At 42.1% G+C, this 22,485-nt stretch overlaps 1 protein-coding gene across 3 annotated transcripts in view; it reads left to right on the plus strand.

The window, feature by feature from the left end:
- Positions 1-22,485, plus strand: part of LOC126292182 (ubiquitin carboxyl-terminal hydrolase calypso) — a 163,817-nt gene that overhangs the window by 35,298 nt on the left and 106,034 nt on the right. For 2 of the 3 annotated variants that reach the window (XM_049986023.1, XM_049986022.1), the window contains exon 3: positions 9,654-9,779. In XM_049986023.1, coding sequence (XP_049841980.1) covers positions 9,654-9,779 — 126 coding nt within the window. Of the gene's footprint in view, positions 1-9,653; positions 9,780-10,024; positions 10,156-22,485 lie in introns of those variants that run through there. The other variant, XM_049986024.1, reaches the window with a different exon arrangement.

Below are 22,485 nucleotides of genomic sequence, written 5' to 3' on the forward strand. Positions count from 1 at the left end.
CCACTCTCTTTTCTGTTGTGTGGGCTAACCTCCACTGAGTCTCTGGGACTGAGGCCAATTCCCTACTTTCTGGTCTGAATGTAGCATGTGATGTCATTGTGGATTCTGTTGCTACCTCCAATACTTTAGGCCACTATTTTGTGGAGATTTCGAGCTCTATTCACTATCACCCTGCCTTCCTCCATCGAAAACAAGTGGAGGAGGCACGGGTGATACACATCTCCTATCAGAATCCTGTATGCTACAGTGTCGCCTTTACTATGTCGGAGCTAGATCATGGTCTATGACCTCTCCGTTTGGTCCTCTCCCTAACCAACCAACCAAATCACCCACCTACCTGATCTATGTTGCAGCACCTTTATCTTGCGTGGAAGCAATTTCTCCTTAATACATACAATAATTAATTTAAAAAAATAGGACTACGGGTAAGCTACTACAAACAGCGTAGTGAAAGCATTATTGTGGCCAAGATAGACACGAACCCCACACCTACTACAGTAGTACAAGTTAATATGCCAACTAGCTCTGCAGATGATGAAAAAATTGATGAAGTGTACAATGAGATAAAGGAAATTATTCAGGTAGTGAAGGGAGACGAAATTTTAATAGTCATGGGTGACTGGAATTCGAGAATAGGAAAATGGAGAGAAGGAAACATAGTAGGTGAATATGGATTGGTGCTAAGAAACGAAAGAGGAAGCCGCCTGCTAGAATTTTGCGCAGAGCATAACTTAATGATAGCTAACACTTGGTTCAAGAATCATGAAAGATGGTTGTATACATGGAAGAACCCTGGAGATACTAAAAGGCATCAGATAGATTATATAATGGTAAGACAGAGATTTAGGAACCAGGTTTTAAATTGTAAGCCATTTCCAGGCGCAGATGTGGACTGACCCCAATCTATTGGTTATGAACTGTGGATTAAAACTGAAGAAACTGCAAAAAGGTGGTAATTTAAGGAGATGGGACCTGGATAAACTGAAAGGAACATAGGTTGTACAGAGTTTCAGGGAGAGCATAAGGGAACAATTGACAGGAATGGGGGAAAGAAATACAGTAGAAGAAGAATGGCTAGCTTTGAGGGATGAAATTGTGAAGGCAGCAGAGGCTCAAATGGGTAAAAAGTCGAGGGCTAGTAGAAACCCTTGGGTAACAGAAGAAATATTGAATTTAATTGATGAAAGGAGAAAATATACAAATGCAGTTAATGAAGCAAGCAAAAAGGAATACAAATGTCTCAAAAATGAGACTGACAGGAAGTGCAAAATGGCTAAGCAGGGATGTCTAGCGGACAAATGTAAGGATGTAGAGGCTTATCTCACTAGGGGTAAGATAGATACTGCCTACAGGAAAATTAAAGAAACCTTTGGAGAAAGGAGAACCACTTGCATGAATATCACGAGCTTTGATGGAAACCCAGTTCTAAGCAAAGAAGGAATAGCAGAAAAGTGGAAGAAGTATATAGAGGATCTATACAAGGGCAGTATACTTGAGGACAGTATTATGGAAATGGAGTGGATGTAGATGAAGATTAAATGGGAGATATGATACTGCGTGAAGAGTTTTACAGAGCACTGAAAGACCTGAGTCGAAACAAGGCCCCCGGAGTTGACAACATTCCATTAGAACTACTGACAGCTTTGGGAGAGCCAGTCCTGACAAAACTCTACCATCTGGTGAGCAAGATGTATGAGACAGGCGAAATACCCTCAGACTTTAAGAAGAATATAATAATTCCAATCCCAAATAGAGCAGGTGTTGACAGATGTGAAATTTACGGAACTATCAGTTTAATAAGCCACACCTGCAAAATACTAATGTTAATTCTTTACAGACAAATGGAAAAAGTGATAGAAACCGACCTCGGGGAAGATCAGTTTGGATTCCGTAGAAATGTTGGAACATGTGAGGCAGCACTGACCCTACGACTTATCTTACAGGAAAGATTAAGGAAAGGCAAACCTACGTTTCTAGCACACTTAGAGAAAGCTTTTGACAATGTTGATTCTAATACTCTCTTTCAAATTCTGGAAGTGACAGGGGTAAAATACAGTGAGCGAAAGGCTATTTATAATTTATACTGAAACCAGATGGCAGTTATGAGACTCGAGGGGTATGAAAGGGAAGCTGTGGTTGGGAAGGGAGTGAGACAGGCTTGTTGCCTCTCCCCGATGCTATTCAATCTGTATATTGAGCAAGCAATAAAGGAAACTAAAGAAAAGTTCGGAGTAGGTATTAAAATCCATGGAGAAGAAATAAAAACTTTGAGGTTCGCTGGTGACATTGTAATTCTGTCAGAGGCAGCAAAGGACGTGGAAGAGCAGTTGTACAGAATGGACAGTGTCTTGAAAGTAGGGTATAAGATGTATATCAACAAAAGCAAAACGAGGATATTGGAATGTAGTTGAATGAAGTCAGGCGATGCTGAGGGAATTAGATTAGGAAATGAGACACTTAAAGTAGTAAATGAGTTTTGCTATTTGGGGATCAAAATACCTGATGGTTGTCGAAGTAGAGAGGACATAAAATGCAGAGTGGCATTGGCAAGAAAAGTGTTTCTGAAGAAGAATAATTTATTAACATCGTGTATAGATTTAAATGTCAAGAAGTCGTTTCTTAAAGTATTTGTATGGAGTGTACCCATGTATGGAAGTGAAATGTGGACGATAAATAGTTTAGATGAGAAGAGAATAGAAGCTTTTGAAATGTGGTGCTACAGAAGAATGCTGAAGATTATATGGGTAAATCACATAACTAATGAGGAGGTATTGAATAGAATTAGGGAGAAGAGGAGTATGTGGCACAACTTGACTAGAAGAAGGAATCGGTTGGTAGGACATTGAGGGATTACCAATCTAGTATTGGAGGGCAGCGCGGAGGGTGAAAATCGTAGAGGGAGATCAAGAGATGAATACACTAATCAGAGTCAGAAGGATGGTGGCTGCAGTAGGTACTGGGAGATGAAGAAGCTTGCACAGGATAGAACAGCATGGAGAGCTGTATCAAACCAGTCTCAGGACTGAAGACCACAACGACAACAACAACAACTACAAGATACCATCACATCTGGGTAGATGGCACATTTCCCAAATAGTGGCATGAAGCCACTGTCATACCTATAACTAAGCCTGGAGAGCACAAGCACATTCCTTCTAGCAGCCGCCCCATTTCCCTCACCACGGATATTTGCAAGGTAATGAAATGTATGCTTCATGCCAACCTCATTTGGTGGCTGGAGTCTCGCATTTTACTAACCACTGCACATTGTACATTTCGACCACACTGTTGTGCAGTTGACCATCTCATCACTTTGTTGAGCTATGCCTTGTATGGTTTGTTGTAGAAATGCCAGACTGTGGTCATGTTTTTTGATTTGGAGAAAGCCTGTAACAGCTGGTGGAGGGCTGGTATCTTCCGTAGTGTGTACACGTGTAGTTTTCTAGACCACCTGCCCCATTTCCTTCAGGAATTTTTAAAAGACAAGAGTTTGCACGGTATGTGTGGGTTCTGCCTTATCGGTCACATTATCCAGGAAAATGGGGTGCCTCAGGGTTCCGTCCTGAGGATCGTCCTCTTTGCTATCGGCATTAAGCCTATTATGGTTTGTCTTCAGCTGGGCATCTCCGCCTCCATTTTTGCTAATGGTTTTGCGATCTGTTGCAGTTCTCCAAGGCATTGTCTCCTGGAGTGGCATCGTCAGTGATATCTAGATCGTGTTTGCTCGTGGTGCATCAGCAACAGTCGTCACTTTACTACTGACAAAACTGTTTATATGAATTTCTGGTGGCTCAGTGGGTTTCTTCCACTGTTTTTACACCTCAGGCATGTTTCTCCTGTGGGTGCTGAAACTATGAAATTCCGGCAGCTCCTACTAGACAGGAAATTCTCACGGTTCCCACACGTGTCTTACCTGGGCACCCGCTGTACTTCGCCCCTCAATGTCTTTTGTGTCCTCAGTGGTGTTTCCTGGGGAGCAGAGTGGACTGCCCTCCTCTGTTAGTAGCAATCCCTTCTCCATTCAAAACTAGACGGTGGGAGTTTTGTTGATGCATTTGCATGTCTGTCTGTCTTATGATGTATAAATACGATGCCCAATCATTGAATCCGTTTGACCACTGGTATTTTTTACACTAGCCGGGTCGATAGTCTGTATGCAGAAGCTGCCGAACTACTGCTGTAGTACCAGTGTAATATTGTCCTTGGCAGATATGCATACCGTCTGTCTGGGGTGCCTACCCACCCATCCTACATCTCCTTCTTCAACGACTCCTTTGACTGCCAGTACGGGGCACATCTCTCTTCTCTGTTACCTCCTGGAGTTTGCTTTCTGCTATTGGTTTGGCACCTTAACTTCACTCTACTTGCCACTTTCCCGACAGGTGCGAACCCTTCTCTGCCTCGGCATTGAGTGGCAGCCCGCAATTACCTCGGACTTTGATCGCTTCCTAAGGGCTCTACTCCAGATTCGATCTACAGCTGTAAGTTTGTCGACCTTTTGCACGGAACTTAGGGATAGTACCTACGTTTACGCTGGTGGCTCTCGGACTGACTGTGGTGTCGGGTGTGCCTTCGTCATTGGCACTGATCATTTCTGGCATTGGCTTCTGGAACACTGCTCAGTATTTACAGCGGAGATCTTCGCCTTGTATCAGGCCACGCAGTACATCTGCTGACACAGGCTTTTCAATTGTTTCGTCTGCTCCAATTCTCTCTGTGTCCTTCAGAGCCTCCATGTGCTGTATGCAGTCCATCCTTTAGTGCAACGGGTCCGAGAAAGCTTCTTCTTGCTCGCTCTTGAGGGGTCCACTGTGGTGTTTAAGTCGGTTCCCGGTCACATCTGTCTGACGGGAATCGAAGTTGCTTACGCTGCTGCCAAAGGCTACAGACCACCTACCTTGGCCCCACTAGTTTTTCTATTCCTTCCTACAATTTCCGTGTTGCCGCCTGACATCAGGTGGTGTCACTTTGGCATCACCTCTGGTCTTCCCTTTAGGAGAATTAAACCTCTCCCAGGTGCTTGGCTGACCTCCTCTCTACCTTCTCACTAGGTTGCGTATTGCACACTGTCATTTTAGCCGTTGTCATTTTTTAATTGGTGATCACCCAGCACTTTGTGCTCATTGTCATCAGCCTTTGACAGTTTGCCGTTTCTTGACCAGATGCCCTTTTTTTAACCACTTATGTTGTAATGTATGTTTGCTGTTGCAGTTATCCGCCATTTTAGCAGATGAGGTGCATGCTGTCAACCACGTTTTACTTTTTATCCATTGTAGCAATATGGCGAATAACATTTAATCTTTAGTTTGGGTTCTCTGTTGTCTCTACAGCATATTTTGTGGATGTTACTTCAAGAGAAAGTACTTCTTCTTAGCTGTTTTTCCTTCCATTGATTGGACTTAACACTTAGTCACTTTTAACTCCTTTTTCCTATTAATGTTGTAAGATTCTGGCACTGGCAGATAACCTTAATTGTTTTTGTGACCTGAAACAAAACAAAACACAACATATGTAATTCGTCTGTCATCCAGACAATAATTCTCTATTGCATATAAATTGCATATGATCAGACTGTGACAAAACAGATTTCCATAATTTAGACAGACACTTTAATAACTGCATCAACATAAAAAACGCCAAACTGCCTTTATACATCTAGAATGGAAAAGCCAGAATGCAGATTAAGGAGAAAATTAATGAAAGGTCATCCATAAAATGTAAATAATTGATTGCTGTCTGTCACCAACACAACATTCCACATTTAGGAAAAAAAATCGTTAGTAATATTTTACTGTACAAATTGCTAGATTTATTAATAATGGAAACATCAGCATGCTGCAATAGTAAAAATTAAAGACAGGGCTGTCTACAAACCACGAATAATTCTTGTGCGTCCATCACCACAAGTGAAATATCATATTCTGATCTTAATTTACATAATAAACGTAGATATCTGGCCAAAAAATGTTCGTGTAAAAATAATGCGAGTCATTCGCATTTTGTCATTTTCTGGGTAACTCGTTAGCTCCACTATGCTTTTCTCCAACTGGCTGCCATCACTGAGACAATCACAGACATTGCCAACTTTTACACTATACCGTAAATGAGAGCAGCACTCAGATGGCTTGTAGTAAAGTTTAGCCCACTCGTATTGTGTTCACATGTTTCTATTACCAAATTTTCACTCCATCTTATCACATCTTCACGAACAGGTATCCAAATGGTTTGTACAATTCAGTATATTCTACAAATTGTCTTGCCTTATTGTTAATAACTGCCTCATTTCTTTTGATATAGTGTTTCCACTTAATTTTGCAAGTTGCCGAACTGTTGCGTAGTATAATTTGGTATCGCTCTCTGTTCTTAAATAAAATCTTACAGTCTGTATTTTGTATTCGCTTCACAGTTTTTACTTCCTTACTATCTTCACATCTGTTTTTACTCTGCACATTACTGTTCTAAGATTGCCTGAATTATAAAGTAATCTCAGTGTGCCACAGTCCCAGAATGCAAAATGGCATAGTCTGGGCAGTGTGATGCGGTAGACTAGCAGACTTGCAGTTTTCAGAGCTGTGTCTCATCCTCTTCAAACCCCAGTGACAGTTTTTGCCTCAGATGGTGGGCAGACCACACTCTTGATGTTATATCCTGCTGCCCATTAAAATTGTGACATCAGACATGGTAGAAAATATAGAAATTGTACTCAGGAAGAGTATACAACTAAATTTGTAGGTAATTTGGGCACACACATTGCAAAACTTAATGCACTGAACTTCCAGCTGTAGCAGTGACGACAGCTCAGACCTGCCCAGACACCGAATAGAACTGAACTCGAGTGACAGATACATGCACGTCGTTCGTCATTCTTTATCGGAGTTCGTTGACTGTAGTGGGTGTCGGCAGGTGACGTACCGGTCTCTTGGGGAACCGAGGGTGGATGAATTCGACGAATGAGAGGTGTGGAAAATGTGCCGACTGGGGCAACAGTAGAACACCCTCCGTATCGAGGGAGGTCGGAACGGCCTGGGTACTGGTATACTGTCGAAAGGTAGTGTCACAAAAACCACAAAGTTACAGCATGGTCACATAACGAGTAGAAAATGTAATGCCGACCATCCAACTTACCGATTGGAGGCGACCGTGTCGTTTACCCGAGGCCCCCCGTCCTGTCCCTCAGGGTCCGTCCGATTACGACACTGGGATACCGCACAGCCGAGTGGATGTCGTATCTGTCATCTCGTCCTGTGGGGCTGTCGAATTCCTCCGCAGTGCAGAGTGCCGCCCTACAGAATCCGTCGATTTCGTATTTGTGTGGCAGCTGTGGGGTCCCGACTGCATGAGTGGCAATATTCCGGGACACAAAATTACAGTCTCCTGCTGCAGTTCTCCAGCTGACGTTCGAATGAGAGGCCCGGAATAGAAATCTGCTGTGTAATCTTTTCTAATGTACAGAATGTAGGTAACATTTTTCTTACCTAGTTAGTACTGTTGTACTGAGATTCAAATCGTATGCATATGTGAGCACATACTGCCCTTCCTACTGACATCACATCTGTTCCACACGGCTGTCACAATGTTTCAGTTTTAGTGACCGGTAGTGTGTCTGCCTGTCGTTCGCCTCAACAGGTGCTACCGGTTTGTGGTCTAGCCTCCGTCTATCATTTCTGCTGTTGTATTCAACATTTCCTACTGGAGAAATGCCTTGTACTTTTTGTCCGACCTGTGTAATAAAATCTGACATTATTGTGCTGAGAGATGTCTAACACTTTGTAGGTGTCCTCTGTCAGAATGTGGTGCAACTGTCCATAGACGACAATTATTGCAGAATATCTATCGTTTATTTTTAACGAGGCCCTTAGTGTGTGAACAATATTAATAGTAGCCTCAGACTTTTTGTAGATGAGGCAGTTATCTATAGTGAAGTACTGTCTAAAAGAAGCTCCATAAATATTCAGACAGATCTTGATAAGATGACAATGAAGATTGAAGATTGACAACTTGCTTTAATTGTACAAAAACATAAAATGGTGCACTTCACAAAATGAAAAAACCTAGTACCTTACAACTGTAATATCAACGTGTCGTCGTTGGAATCGGCTAACTCGTACCGATACTTGGGTGTAAAATTTTGTGGGGGTATGAAATTTAATGATCACATATGCTCATTTGTTGGTAAAGGGGGTGGTAGACTTAGGTTTATTTGTAGAATCCTGCAGAAGAGCAGTCAGTCTACAAAGGAGATTTCTTACAAATCACTTGTGCGACCCATTCCTAGAATATTATTCGAGCGTATAGGACCCGATAGGACTAATTGGGGATTTCGGATGTATCCAGAGAAGGGCAGCACGAGTTGTTGCAGCTTGTTTGATCTGTGGGAGAGTGTACCAGACTTGCTAAAGAAACTCAACAGACGTGTTGAAACAATGGAAAGTCCAGTTTGGAATATCAACAATCTACTCACTGTAAAGATGACACATCGAATTGCAAACAGGCATGACAAAGAGTCTGTTAACACATTTAGCTTTTCATGAAAGCCTTCTTCAGAAAAGGAAACACCCACACATTCATAAAAGAAGCACAGATGACTTCCATTTCTGGTGGCTCAGCCTGGAAAGCCATTTGTGTGTGTGTGTGTGTGTGTGTGTGTGTACTTGCTTCTATGGGTATGTGTGTGTGTGTGTGTGTGTGTGTGTGTGTGTGTGTGTGTGTGTGTGTGTGTTTAGGGGTGGGGGGCTGAGATTCGGTACCAAAATGTGTGTGTACGATTTTGCGACAACCTCTTATGTATTGCTCACACGGGGATCGTGAGGACAAGAATAAATTAATTACAGCACACACAGAGGCATTTAAACAACGGATCTTCCAACACTGCATATGTGAATGGAATTGGAAGTAACCCTTATAACTGGTACGACAGGACGTATCCTGTGCCGTGCACTTCTCAATGGTTTGCACAGTATATATGTTGGCGTAGATGTAGGTATTCTGTCAAAGAATCCGTTTCTCTGTAATAGAATATGTCTCGATTTTAATTCTATATCAGTACATTGACACCCAGATCTAATAGTGCACAGTTTCTGTTACTGTTGTTATTATTTCTTTTTTTCTTCAGCAGATACCCTACATTTGAGTGTAGAACAAATACTCTTAAAATTATTCCACCTGACATTTGATATAGTTTAATGATTAAAATTTGGAACCTGTTTTATATGTCATCTCTCCTTTGCACTCTGCCTTTATTCTCAAGACTGTGACCTGCATCGCAAATAACAGTAAAGGGCTGTGTTTATCTTATATTTTAAGTGATAGTTCATTGTCAGAAAATGAACAGAAAGTTAATTTAGCTTTTTACGTTTACTCGTAAATGCTGCTCGTGCATTTGCCAGATAGCTGTATTTCCACTCTGTCGATATATAAGACTGCCGTGACATATTTCTTCCTCGCACCTGAGCCGGTGTTGTTAAAGCTTTACAGGTTTAAATGTTCCGTTGCAGAATTATTTCTATTACTTTGTACTATTTGCGATCTGATGACAACGCGGTGCGCGGCAGTTTTTATTCAGATATTTTGTGCAATTGTGGTAGTGACCTCTAGAATGTGCTCCAGCTCAGCTCGCCAGTCGTGGTAAACAGACGTCCCTCTTCTGCCCGCAGATGGTGCCCAACAGCTGTGCGACACACGCCCTCCTGTCGGTGCTGCTCAATTGCCCTGACATCCACCTGGGCGCCACACTGAGCCGTCTCAAGGCACATACCTCGGGAATGTGCCCCGAGAACAAGGTGAGCCTTCCCGTGTTATTTCTCTGTCGGAGACCCGCACGGTGTGTGACTTTCCTCTTTACCTATTGATGGTGCGCTCAATTTCATGTATCTGTCTCGTATCTCGATGTTCTGAAATAATGTGCTGGAAACTGATTTTATAAAGGGTAGTGTCAAATGATACTGACCACAAACAGATGAATTTTAAAGTGGCTTCCCCCAATTTATTACCTCTATGACATTGTGGATTGTTTCCATTTTTACAGATCACAGTTACACAGGAAATAGGTGCTCATCTCGGCCTTCATCAATATGTTCGGAAGAGAAATAATCTGGCCGTAAATTAGCAAGACGACTTGTGTGTTTCCTAATGCACATGAAATTTTATGATGTGAAGGTTGTGTACTCTTTATTTATGTAGTCGTTAAGTGTACACTCTCGAGGCACAAAGTTTTTGCATATGTCGGTGTTACTCGCTAGTAACCCTGGTCTTCCACTGTAGCCTGCACATTTGTTACACAGTCATTTGCCGCTCGCAGACTTTCTCTTTAACCGACACAGTTATTGCGTGTACAATTGCTGGTGGCAGATTGACAATTCTGGTGCAGGGGTGGGCATTTAAAGACAGTCGTAAGAATATGTTGTGATTCCTTAAGCTACTTAATAGTTTTAAAATCGGCACAGTTAGATGTTGATATTTTGTATGGGCTATGAGACATCACTGTTACCTGGTTTATGAAAAATGTTCTAGGTTAGTAAATTATAAAATTATATGGAACATCATTATGCTTCAGTAGTCAGAATTATCCTACTTATCAGTGTGGCTATTAGTCTTGCTGTCTTGAACATAATGTTTTATGATGATAAATTATTCAGAGTCAGATTAGTGCCTTAATTAATTTAGTGAGTGATGTCATCTGATTAAAAAAAAAAAATAAATAAATAAAAAATAAAAAAAACTATTTTGTTTAAGTTCAAAATCTTGGAAGCATTAAGGCTATATAAACGGCCATAATTATGAGATTCCAAACTTTCTGTATCAGATATTTTGGAAGTTAATTAGTTACTTTTGGATGCACTGTAACAGCACTTCGTATTCGGTCTGTTACCTCAGCGTTTTCCCGTGTTACTTACTATAGTCAGAACTTCAGTTATCCTTATCTTTTAATTAAGTCAGGTTGTAGTGAAACTAACTGTATCATTGGAATCAGTAAGATCACCAGAATTGATTAAATAATAAGTTCACATTGAACTCAGTGTAAATAACATTCTGGAATACTCATGTGTTTTGTTGTACATTTGGTTTATGTCAGTATTAACTGTTGTAAAATTTAAAAAAAAAAAAAAAAATAGTTATTCATGAGAGTAGAAAACACATTGTTACGTGGAACGTGTAAACATTATCCTTTCAAAACTTAACGGCTACAGTACAGTATGTTTCGACAAACACACGACTTCCATACTGTCTGCGTTTGTACTCCATGATGGTGAAGGATACTTCTGGTACCACTGTCATTTTCCTCCTTTTGCATTCCATTTGCAACGAGTGTGCAAGAAGGAGAACTGACATTTCACCTCCGTAGGAGCTCTAGATTCTTTGATCTCCTTGTAACGTTACACTTATGTGGGAGGAAGTAATATGTTATTTGATACTTGTCACATTGTTCACTCTCGTACTTTAGATGTTAAAGTAGCCATTTAGGAACTATGTCACACCCTTTTTAGAGGTCCTTGCATAATAGTAGATGCCAAGAGTCCCAAATGTACGAACTGTAGTCGAGAATCTGTTGTACGATTTTGTGAGTTACCTCCTACTCGAGTACATTTCGATAGGATTCTTCTGATGGGTAGGGCATCCGATTTGCGTACACCTACAGCATCGTGAGAGTTAGAAGGTGATGGCATGGTGTGTCCGGCACAGAGTGAGGCAGAGAATATTTTATAGGGTCAGAGATGGGACATTTTCTGTCCCAGCACCTGGTGCTGGTAGGGGAGCTACCCCTGGTTGGCAGCCATTACCAATTACAACTCCATTTCAAGAAAGTTATGTACTTGGAAAACTGCCCCTTTGCTTTCCAACGTGATTGTCATCTACGGCAGCTCGTGTCTCCATATTGGACAAAACACTGGCTATGTAGTTTCACCCCTATACAGAGATACAAAAATTACACCATATACTCAATGCATCAACCTGAGTGCACACTACGGGGGCGTGCGGTAGGACAGTGCTGTCGATCGGTTCGACACATGTCTGCCACCTGTGACTAATGCACACCGTAAAACATCCCTCATGTGTACGTACACTCCACTCTCATCTTAAGCCATCTGTCTACTTCACGTCCTTTCACACAGGTATTCCCAGGTATTTTACAGTTGATACTATTCCTAATGACTTACTACCAGCAACGTAATCAAACAGCAACACATTTCTCACCTATTTGTGGGGCAGCTGCCAGTCTCCAAATCGATCCTTGATCCTCTGCAGTTTTTCGTTCTTTTCACTAGAGTCTTCTGACATTGCTACTTACTTACAGATAACCACCTCTGCAAACATTCTCCACTAGATATTTTTAGGTGTTTTAAACAGTAGCGGTCCTATCGTATTTCCTTGGTGTACTCCACAATTGTATTTACCTCTGTCGATTTTATTCTGTTCAGATTGACATATCAAGTTCCACCTTCGAGGAAGTCCCGAATCCTGTTCGGTAAGCTCGTACTTTGCTCACTAAATACAGTGCAGAACTGTACAGTTCGGCTTCCCAATGTCTAGGAATACAGCATCTAAATGGAGCTCTTGTTCTACAGATCTACCACGAGACTACACCGCAGTGCTCGTAGGTGTGCTTCACAGAGGGTTTGCAGAACCACTTTCGGTCTGTTTCTCAGCCGTATTACTAATAACACGTGGCAAAAATGAACACCTCTCTGTTCAACCGCCAATTTCCGTTACTCTATTGCGGCACTAATTTCTCCGTCGGTAGGTGGGAGTCGACAAAATACTTTCTCGTTCGGTCAAGAAAGTTTATGTTTGAAATGCTGTAAAAAGATCTATGTGCAACTAAACATGCTTCCATTTTGACAACCTGCCAACCCATCTCATGTGCGTTACCCGTGACACCGTGTCCCGTATTTCGTGATAATACGAAATGTGGTGTCCCTCTATGAACTTGGAGCGGACTGAATTTCCCAGTATCTCATTTTGCTGAATCTTTGTTGCTGTTTGTTGAGGAGATTTTATTTGTTCAAAAATATTATAATATAGGATCATAAAATGTGTCCCACAATTCTACAACAGCTGGATGTCAACAGTATGCACTTGTAATTATATGCATTTGTCTCACAACCCTTCCGGAAAAGGGAACGAACTGCTCTTCATTTCCGTCACTGCTCTGGCATATGGCATACTATTATTAGAACAAGAGCGAGCTATTCTGCGTAATCTGTGCAGAACCTCACAGGTATTTTATTTGGTCTAGATGCCTTTCCAGTATTAAGTGGACATTGTCAAATTTGTGTTTTGCAGTCACTTTTGTCAATATGTGACATTTTGGAGGTTCTGCAGTGATTAATTTGAGGAACTGTATTGTGGTCTTCTGTTGTCTAACAATCTTGAAAGACCAAATTGAGTGCTTACGCCTCCTCTGAATCATTTTCTGTTTCGATCCTAGAACTGTCACTGAACAACTGTACAAGTAATTTTGATGAATTTACTGACATTAAGTAAAATTTAAATTTCTAAGATTTTTTTTGTCAAATTGGCCACCAGATTTTTACTTTTTAATTTGTAGAACCCTTCTCAACTCTTCACCTTACTCTCATTTTAATGTCATTTAGTATCTGTTTGTCAACAAGTCTTCAGATTTGCATAAATCTGCAATGAAGCTCTGTTTACTTTTGTAGCAATTTTCTAAAGTAGCTGTTGCACAACAGTGGACTGTACCCATCCCCCCACAACCTTTCTCAGCACATATAGGTCTGAAGCATATTGTACAGTACTTTCAAATTTTACCCATTCTTCATTTTCAGGGTTGAATGTTTGATGCTAACTGATGTGCAAACTGCTATCTGTTTCCTCTCACACTTACCAAGTAGAAATATTTTAGTGCATTTCTTACTGTTAATTTTAAAACTTGTAGTTATTGATGCTGTAACATTCTTATGGTCTCAAATTCCCGTCTCTGTGTTAACTAATTTGAAAATCTGAGGTCTGTTAACTACAAGTACATCCGAGATGTTGCCCGTGTGAGTTAGTTCTCTAAGCAGTTGCTCAGAATAATTTTCATCCTGTCCGTGGCACTATTTTAATTACATGACTGTCCCACTCTATAGCTGTCAAGTTAAAATTTTCTTCTATTACCATACATGATTAGGAAATGTATCCGTAATATTTTTCAAGTTTTCTCCAAAACATTTTGTTATTACAGCTCATGAGGCAGGCATGATGTAAAAGAATCCGATTACAGTGGGTGACCTATCTCTGATACTCGTCTTCACCTCACTAGATATTCTTGTGTTCTCTCCAGCAGTAAATACGACATTGCCATCAGGAGCCTAACATATGCTCACAAAAAATAATCTGTACCGAAGTTAAGATTCCTTCACTATTCTCTTCTCGCTTCATCTGGATTCCTGTTGCTAGTATTGTGTGGGCATTACAACCATTAATAACTGAGACACTACTGTGGGTGTCCCTACACATTGATACACTACAGAAAGCTCTGGCAGAATGCAAAGGTAACAACTCGCCAAATAGTAGGCATGTCAGTCATCCACAGGAACATAAACAAAACTAAAAATATTGCTAGCTTTTGGATGCATCCTTTTCTTCTCTCTCTCTCTCTCTCTCTCTCTCTCTCTCTCTCACGCACACACACACACACACACACACACACACACACACACACACACACAGTTATAGTGTAACATATAACTCTGTTAAAGTGGTGTGTTGCATAGGTTATTTAGAGCCAATGAATGATGATCATTGATTACTGAAGCACATTTATTTAATTTAGTTTGGAAAGTGGGATATGTGTATTTAGCATTGGGTTTTTCTGTATGCGCACACTAATCGAATGGCAAGGGAGACGGCACGCTGCCGGATAGGGTGATGCTGGCAGTGGTTCTTGTTTGACCACACTTGCTACTCTTAATATTTTCTCCTTGTATTGGGTCCACACCTCGTAGTTGTGCTGGTCTCCGTAGAAGAAAACACCTGGGACAATGCACAAAAGAAGTGACGAAACAAGAGATTAGAGAGTAGGCCTGTTACAAACTGCAACACAATTTATTGTGAATGTTGTCGATATATAGTCTTGCAAGTTTCCCAAGAGCTTCTGTGAAGTTTGAATGGTAGGAGACGAGGTACTGGTGGAAGTGAAGCTGTCAGGAGGGATCGTGAGCTGTACTCGGGTGGCTCAGTCGGTAGAGCACTTGCTCACGAAAGGCAAAGGTCTAGGGTTCGAGTCTCGGTCTGTCACACAGTTTTAGTCTGCCACCACGTTTCATATCGGCGCACACTAGGCTGCAAAGTGAAAATCTCATTCTGACACCATACCTTCATTGAAATCTATTAATTGTTTGTTTTCTGACAACCAGTCTGGTGCGAATAAAACAGGAATAGTTATCATATTTACCCAAATGTAAGACGATGCTGAATATAGTATGATCCCCTTCTTCCTTGAGAAAATAATTATTTTTCACAAATCAAAATTACAAACTGTTTTATTGGCATAAAGTGTAAAAGTTAACATTATACCTATACTAAACTTATGGCATTTATTGATTGTCTGCATTTTGATAATACTAGGAGACATAAAATAAACAAAAGGATATGATTTACATTAATTTTTGGATCATTTTCTTTTATGCCTTTGCTTACTAACCCTGTAGTCTTTTGTATCCATATTTTTAATAATAATAATAATCTCACCATTCCGATTGCATAGATATGAAATTTATAGCTTCATTGACACAAATATTTGGCTATTTCTTCGGAATACATTACTATTTCTGAGGTTGTCATTATGGTGGGATCTGAGAACACGGCCCTTTTTTACGAAATATATATTGGATTTCGCTTCCGTACTGACGTGATAGTGTTACAGAGCCCTTTTTTTCAAACTTATCACCTGCTCGCCACTATCTCGATGGCCTTGTAGAAACAGCCGACACGTCCCCTTTCGTTCCTGTCATATGACACAAGTGCCGACAACATTGCAGCAAGAAACACGTTACTATGCCACTGGCCCCTATCTAGACTTTTATCGTCTCCTGCTAAAACGAATACTATTGCTGAGTATTTGTCCAATTTTAGTCACTTCAATTCCGACTACAAATGGATATGGGCAAACTGCAATTTAGAAGTGGTACATGTACGTAACAAGTCGAAGTACACATTATAGATTCACAAGATTGGCAGCGTGACAAAATTTGAAGCTCGCTCACTACTCCCCTCCTTGCAGTTGTCCAACCCCTCAGCCAGGCTGGTGTCACTGCCCCCCCCCCCTTCCCACCTTTTTGTACTGCTGAGCTTGAGCAACTGTGAAGAACAGACTGCAATATCTTCTAATGTGTTGGCCATATGTAATAAAAACAAATACCCAAATAGAAGATCGCAATTGTGATTTGGCTCCATTCTAGAACTGTTGCTGTCCTGCTATCTGACATCTGTAGCTTCTATTTCCAGGACGGGTCTTGCCACTGTAATTTATTCTTGCTATGACAGTTGCAGTCAGTTTAACACGATTGATTTCCTTTGTTAGACATTTCATTCTGGATTAATTTTTCTTCTTATTCCAGACGAATGTCACGATCACGTTCTAAAGCCACTTAAAAGCCGGTAATGTTTTTACCCCGTATTCTAATACAGTGACCTATTTTCTCATTTGCAATCCACTTAGTAAATTGTTACAGTATCTTATAAGCAAACAAAATATTGGTGTGCATTCTGAATCAACTAATAAAAAAATCTACTCTACAAGGAGCGGCAGAAACACACGCACAAAAGACAGTTATAATTAGACGAGCTTTTGGTGCGAGTGGCTCCTTCTTCGTGCAGAAGGGTCGAAGGGGAAGGAAGAGGGGAGAAGTAAAAGGACTGGAGAGATATAGGAAAAGGGTTAGATTTTGGAGAAGTTGGCCAGGGGAGACTTACAGGACGGGATGAGAAGTAAAGACTGTTGGGGACTGCATTGGACGAGATTTGAAAACCTGATAGCTTAATGATGGAAGACAGGGTAATATGCGAGACAGTGATTACTGTTTAAACATGGAGCATGAATTAATAAGAGTGAAAAGCTAAGTGTGCTGTATGTAACAGAGGTGGGAGGGGTGTGTGAAAATAAGACAACTAAAGATGTGTAAAATTAAATGGAGTGAAGGAAAGAGTACTTACAACAAAGAAATGCTGAGATGGAAGAGATTAACATAAATGAAGGCCAGGTGGGTGGTGAGAACCAAGGGCATGTTTTCGTGCAAGTTCTGAGAAACTGGTGTCTCAGGAAAGAATGCAGATGGCACGTATCGTGAATCAGGCCCCAAGGTCACAACTGCATGCTATGCGACAGGATATTGCGTGTTGACCCTCTGCCTATCCCCATTCATCCGATCTGATAAACTGATGGTTGTCATGATCTGGAGGAATCAGCATGGGTTTCAAAACAGACGGTCGTGTGAAACACAGCTCGCGCTGTTCGTCCACGAGACTCAGAGGGCCAGAGGCACGGGTTAACAGGTAGATGCCGTATTTCTTGACTTCCGCAAGGCATTCAATACAGTTCCCCACAGTCGTTTAATGAACAAAATAATAGCATATGGACTATCAGACCATTGTGTGACTGTATTGAAGAGTTCCTAGATAACAGAATGCAGCGTGTCATTCTCAATGGAGAGAAGTCTTCAGAAGTAAGAGTGATTTCAAGTGTGCCGCAGGGGAGTGTCGTAGGACCGTTGCTATTCACAATATACATAAATGACCTTGTGGATGACATCGGAAGATCACTGAGCCTTTTTGCAGATGGTGCTGTCGTGTATTGAGAGGTTGTAACAATGGAAAATTGTACTGAAATGCAGGAGGATCTGCAGCGAACTGACACATGGTGCAGGGAATGGCAATGGAATCTGAATGTAGACTAGTGTAATGTGCTGCGAACACATGGAAAGATAGATCCCTTATCATTTAGCTACAAAATAGCAGGTCCGCAACTGGAAGCAGTTAATTCCATAAATTATCTCGGAGTACGCATTAGGAGTGATTTAAAATGGAATGATGATATAAAGTTGATCGTCGGTAAAGCAGATGGCAGACTGTGATTCATTGGAAGAATGCTAACGAAATGCAATCCGAAAACAAAGGAAGTAGGTTACAGTACGCTTGTTCGCCCACTGCTTGAATACAGTTCAAAGTGTGGGATCCGTACCAGACAGGGTTGATAGAAGAGGTAGAGAAGATCCAACGGAGAATAGCGCGCTTCATTACAGGATCATTTAGTAATCGCGAAAGCGTTACGGAAATGATAGATAAACTCCAGTGGAGGACTCTGCAGGAGAGACGCTCAGTAGCTCTGTATGGGCTTTTGTTGAAGTTTCGAGAACATACCTTCACCGAAGAGTTGAGCAGTATATTGCTCCCTCCTATGTATATCTGGCGAAGAGACCACGAGGATAAAATCAGAGAGATTAGAGCCCACACAGAAGCATACCGACAATCGTTCTTTCCAAGAACAATACGAGACTGGAATAGAAGGGAGAACCGGTAGAGGTAGTCGAGGTACCCTCCGCCACACACTGTCGGGTGGCTTGCGGAGTATGGATGTACATGTATATGTAGATGTAGATGCTGGTGTAAATGGCCATTCAGTGTTTATGTAACAACTGGTATGTAATGTGCCGTTTCACAGGTGGCACTCCCTTTGATAGTATAAGGGGCATTCAAAAAGAAATGAGCTGGAGTCTGGAACGTGCAAATCGGTAACAGGAGGGTAACAATGTGGTGTGTGTAATGAGGTGTGGTTCCAAACACAGTGTGGAAGTTCACAGCCCATTGCAGGGCACAAGTGCGTGTCACATGACTATACAGAGCTAGCAGCAGCATGCACTAATCATCCTATGCTGCCAGTTGCATTGCAAACAGTGACACGGAGGTGTAAATTAAAAGCAAATAGTTGTTGTTCTTTTTCTGTCAGTGGAAGGATTAGGAGCAATGGACATTCGTCGACGAATGTCACGAGTGTACGGCGAACACTACACGTCCCTTGCGAGGGTCAAAGTTCTCACAAGTGCTTCGGGGAAGAACGTGTGTCATTAGCCGACGGTGCATGGTGTGGAGCACCACACTACATTACTGGTGACGTCGTCCAGCTGGTGGATGCGCTCATTACCTGAGACCACTGAGTGACAGTGAAAGTCATAGCCGCCGTGGTCAGATTGAGTGTCAGAAGTGTCCACACTGTCGTGAAGAGTGACTGCACGTGCACAAAGTGTGTGCCCGGTGGGTGCCTCATAGTCTTCAACCACACCATGAAGCGTGTCGAATGGCTCACTGTCTTGCTCGTCTGCAGCGCTATGCACGGGAAGGGAATGCATTCCTGGCCCGAGTGGTGGCTGGAGAAGGGTCATCGTGTCGTCACTTTGATCCAGAATCAAAATGACAAAGTCTCCAGTGGAAACGTCCAGTGTCACCACCACCAAAAAAAAAAGCCGAGCCCATCCTCATAAGTGTAGTAAAGGTTATGCTAATGTTCTTCTTTAACCGAGATGGCCCTCTCCTGATTCACTTGCTGCAGCACGGGACAACAGAGAATGCCCAGCGTTACTCGTGATCCATGACCACCCTTTGCCAAGCGATCAAAAAGATCGGGCCATCTCACCTGTGGGGTCGTTCTGCTCTTCAAAAATGCCTAGCCTCGTACAGCCAACATAGTCGTGGCACTCCTGCAGGAATTCAAATGGGAGGTTCTCGCCCACCCTCCATACAATCCGGACCTCTCTCCACGTGGTTACGCCATTCTTGGTCTCCTTAAAACCTTAAAAAGGCTCTGAGGTGCAAACGATTCACCTCGGATGAAGAAGTCCAGCTGTATGTGCGGAACTGGTTAACATCGCAGCCTCGGGAATTTTATGAGACAGCCATTCACAGCCTTGTGTCACAGTGCGACAAGTGTCTCGACAACCGGGGTCAATACTTCTAACATACAGGTACTGTTTCTGTAATTATGCCTCTGGCTCATTTCTTTTTGAATGCCTCTTACATATATTTTGCCAGTTACAGGACTGGTATAGGTGTTGGTAGGAAGTTGCATAGGGAAAGTCTTGTTGTGGGGATAGTCAAGGGGGTAGGAGCCATAGGGTAGGGAGACAGGTGCAGAAGGAGCATAGTGTCTGACAGGGATACTACAGAATTGAGAGGGCTTGAAAAGCTATTCTCAGTGTGGTGAGCAAATTCTCAGACAGAACGGATTTCATTTCAGGGCACAATTTTAGGAAGTCATGCCCTTGTTGAAATAGCTGATTAATACATTACAGACTGCTATAATAGTCAGTGACCAGCAGTGTGCTCTGATTATACAGGGTGTTACAAAAAGGTATGGCCAAACTTTCAGGAAACATTCCTCACACACAAATAAAGAAAAGATGTTATGTGGACATGCATCTGGAAATGCTTAATTTCCATGTTAGAGCTCATTTTAGTTTCGTCTGTATGTACTGTACTTTCTCGATTCACCGCCATTTGGCCCAATTGAAGGAAGGTAGTGTTGACTTCGGTGCTTGTGTTGAGATGCAACTCATTGCTCTACAGTTCTAGCATCAAGCACATCAGTATGTAGCATCAACAGGTTAGTGTTCATCATGAACGTGGTTTTGCAGTCAGTGCAATGTTTACAAATGCGGAGTTGCCAGATGTACATTTGATGTATGGATTAGCACGGGTCAATAGCCGTTGAGCGGTACGTTTGTATCGAGACAGATTTCCAGAACGAAGGTGTCCCGACAAGAAGACGTTAGAAGCAATTGATCGGCATCTTCGGGAGCACGGAACATTCCAGCCGATGACTCGCGACTGGAGAAGACCTAGAACTACGAGGACACCTGCAATGGACGAGGCAATTCTTCGTGCAGTTGACGATAACCCTAATGTCAGCGTCAGAGAAGTTGCTGCTGTACAAGGTTACGTTGACCATGTCACTGTATGGAGAGTGCTACGGGATAACCAGTTGTTTCCGTACCATGTACAGCGTGTGCAGGCACTATCAGCAGCTGATTGGCCTCCACGGGTACACTTCTGCGAATGGTTCATCCGGCAATGTGTCAATCCTCATTTCAGTGCAAATGTTCTCTTTACGGATGTGGCTTCATTCCACCGTGATCAAATTGTAAATTTTCACAATCAACATGTGTGGACTGACGAGACTCCGCACGCAATTGTGCAATCACGTCATCAACACAGATTTTCTGTGAACGTTTTGGCGGGCATTGTTGGTGATGTCTTCATTACGCCCCATGTTCTTCCACCTACACTCAATGGAGCACGTTATGATTTCATACGGGATACTCTACCTGTGCTGCTAGAACATGTGCCTTCACAAGTACGACACAACATGTGGTTCATGCACAATGGAGCTCCTGCACATTTCAGTTGAAGTGTTCCTACGCTTCTCAACAATAGATTCGGTGACCGATGGTTTGGTAGAGGTGGACCAATTCTATGGCCTCCATGCTCTCCTGACCTCAACCCTCTTGACTTTCATTTATGGGGGCATTTGAAAGCTCTTGTCTATGCAACTCCGGTACCAAATGTAGAGACTCTTCGTGCTCGTATTGTGGACGGCTGTGATACAATACACCATTCTCCAGGGCTGCATCAGCGCATCAGGGATTTCATGCGACGGAGGGTGGATGCATGTATTCTCGCTAATGGAGGATATTTTGAACATTTCCTGTAACAAAGTGTTTGAAGTCACGCTGGTACGTTCTGTTGCTGTGTGCTTATTTATTTATTTATTTATTTTATTATTATTATTATTATTATTAATTTTTTTAAGGGATCAGCAATACAAGCATTGGATGTGATGGCGCAGGAAATCTGCTTCTAACTTGGCTGGTGGAGTAATTATGTACAATGACGGCTGAGGTGAGAACGGTGGTCTATTGCTGTAAAGACTCTGCACTCAAACAAATATGTTTGGCTCAAATGCCAGGGCTGTATAGGAGGGAATGTTTGGCATGGAACGGATGGCAACTGAAAAAATTGTAAATACTGTTCTTTGTTAGTAGGTTTAATGTGGACATAAGTGGGTAGCTGGCCTTTGGTGCGGACGAGATCAACATCCTTCTACAAAATCGTGCCATTATCTGCCCCTAGTGTTTCCTTAGATGGTATCATCCGCCAAGCCAACTTCAGACTGCAACAACACGCCAGACCTCTCCTCATAAAGCTATCCCACCTTCTCCTAAACTACCGCAACAGCCTTATTTCATTTCTTGCCCATCTGCAGTTCCCCAAACAGTCACACCATCAACCACCACTCCTCTCTTACAAACCAAGCTTGGTCAACCTCCTCAACATCCAACTGCCTTCACCACCACCTCCTAGACCCAGAATAACCCATAATCCCAAGAAAAAGCTACAACAGTACTGTGTTCTCAGCCTCTCATCTAAAGCTCTCTCCTCTCCGAAATTATCTGTTTTATCTATGGGTCTCACTTTAAACCTCAAACCTGCATTTGA

Source organism: Schistocerca gregaria, chromosome 9 (assembly GCF_023897955.1).
Source record: "Schistocerca gregaria isolate iqSchGreg1 chromosome 9, iqSchGreg1.2, whole genome shotgun sequence".
Classification (NCBI taxonomy): Eukaryota; Metazoa; Arthropoda; class Insecta; order Orthoptera; family Acrididae; genus Schistocerca; species Schistocerca gregaria.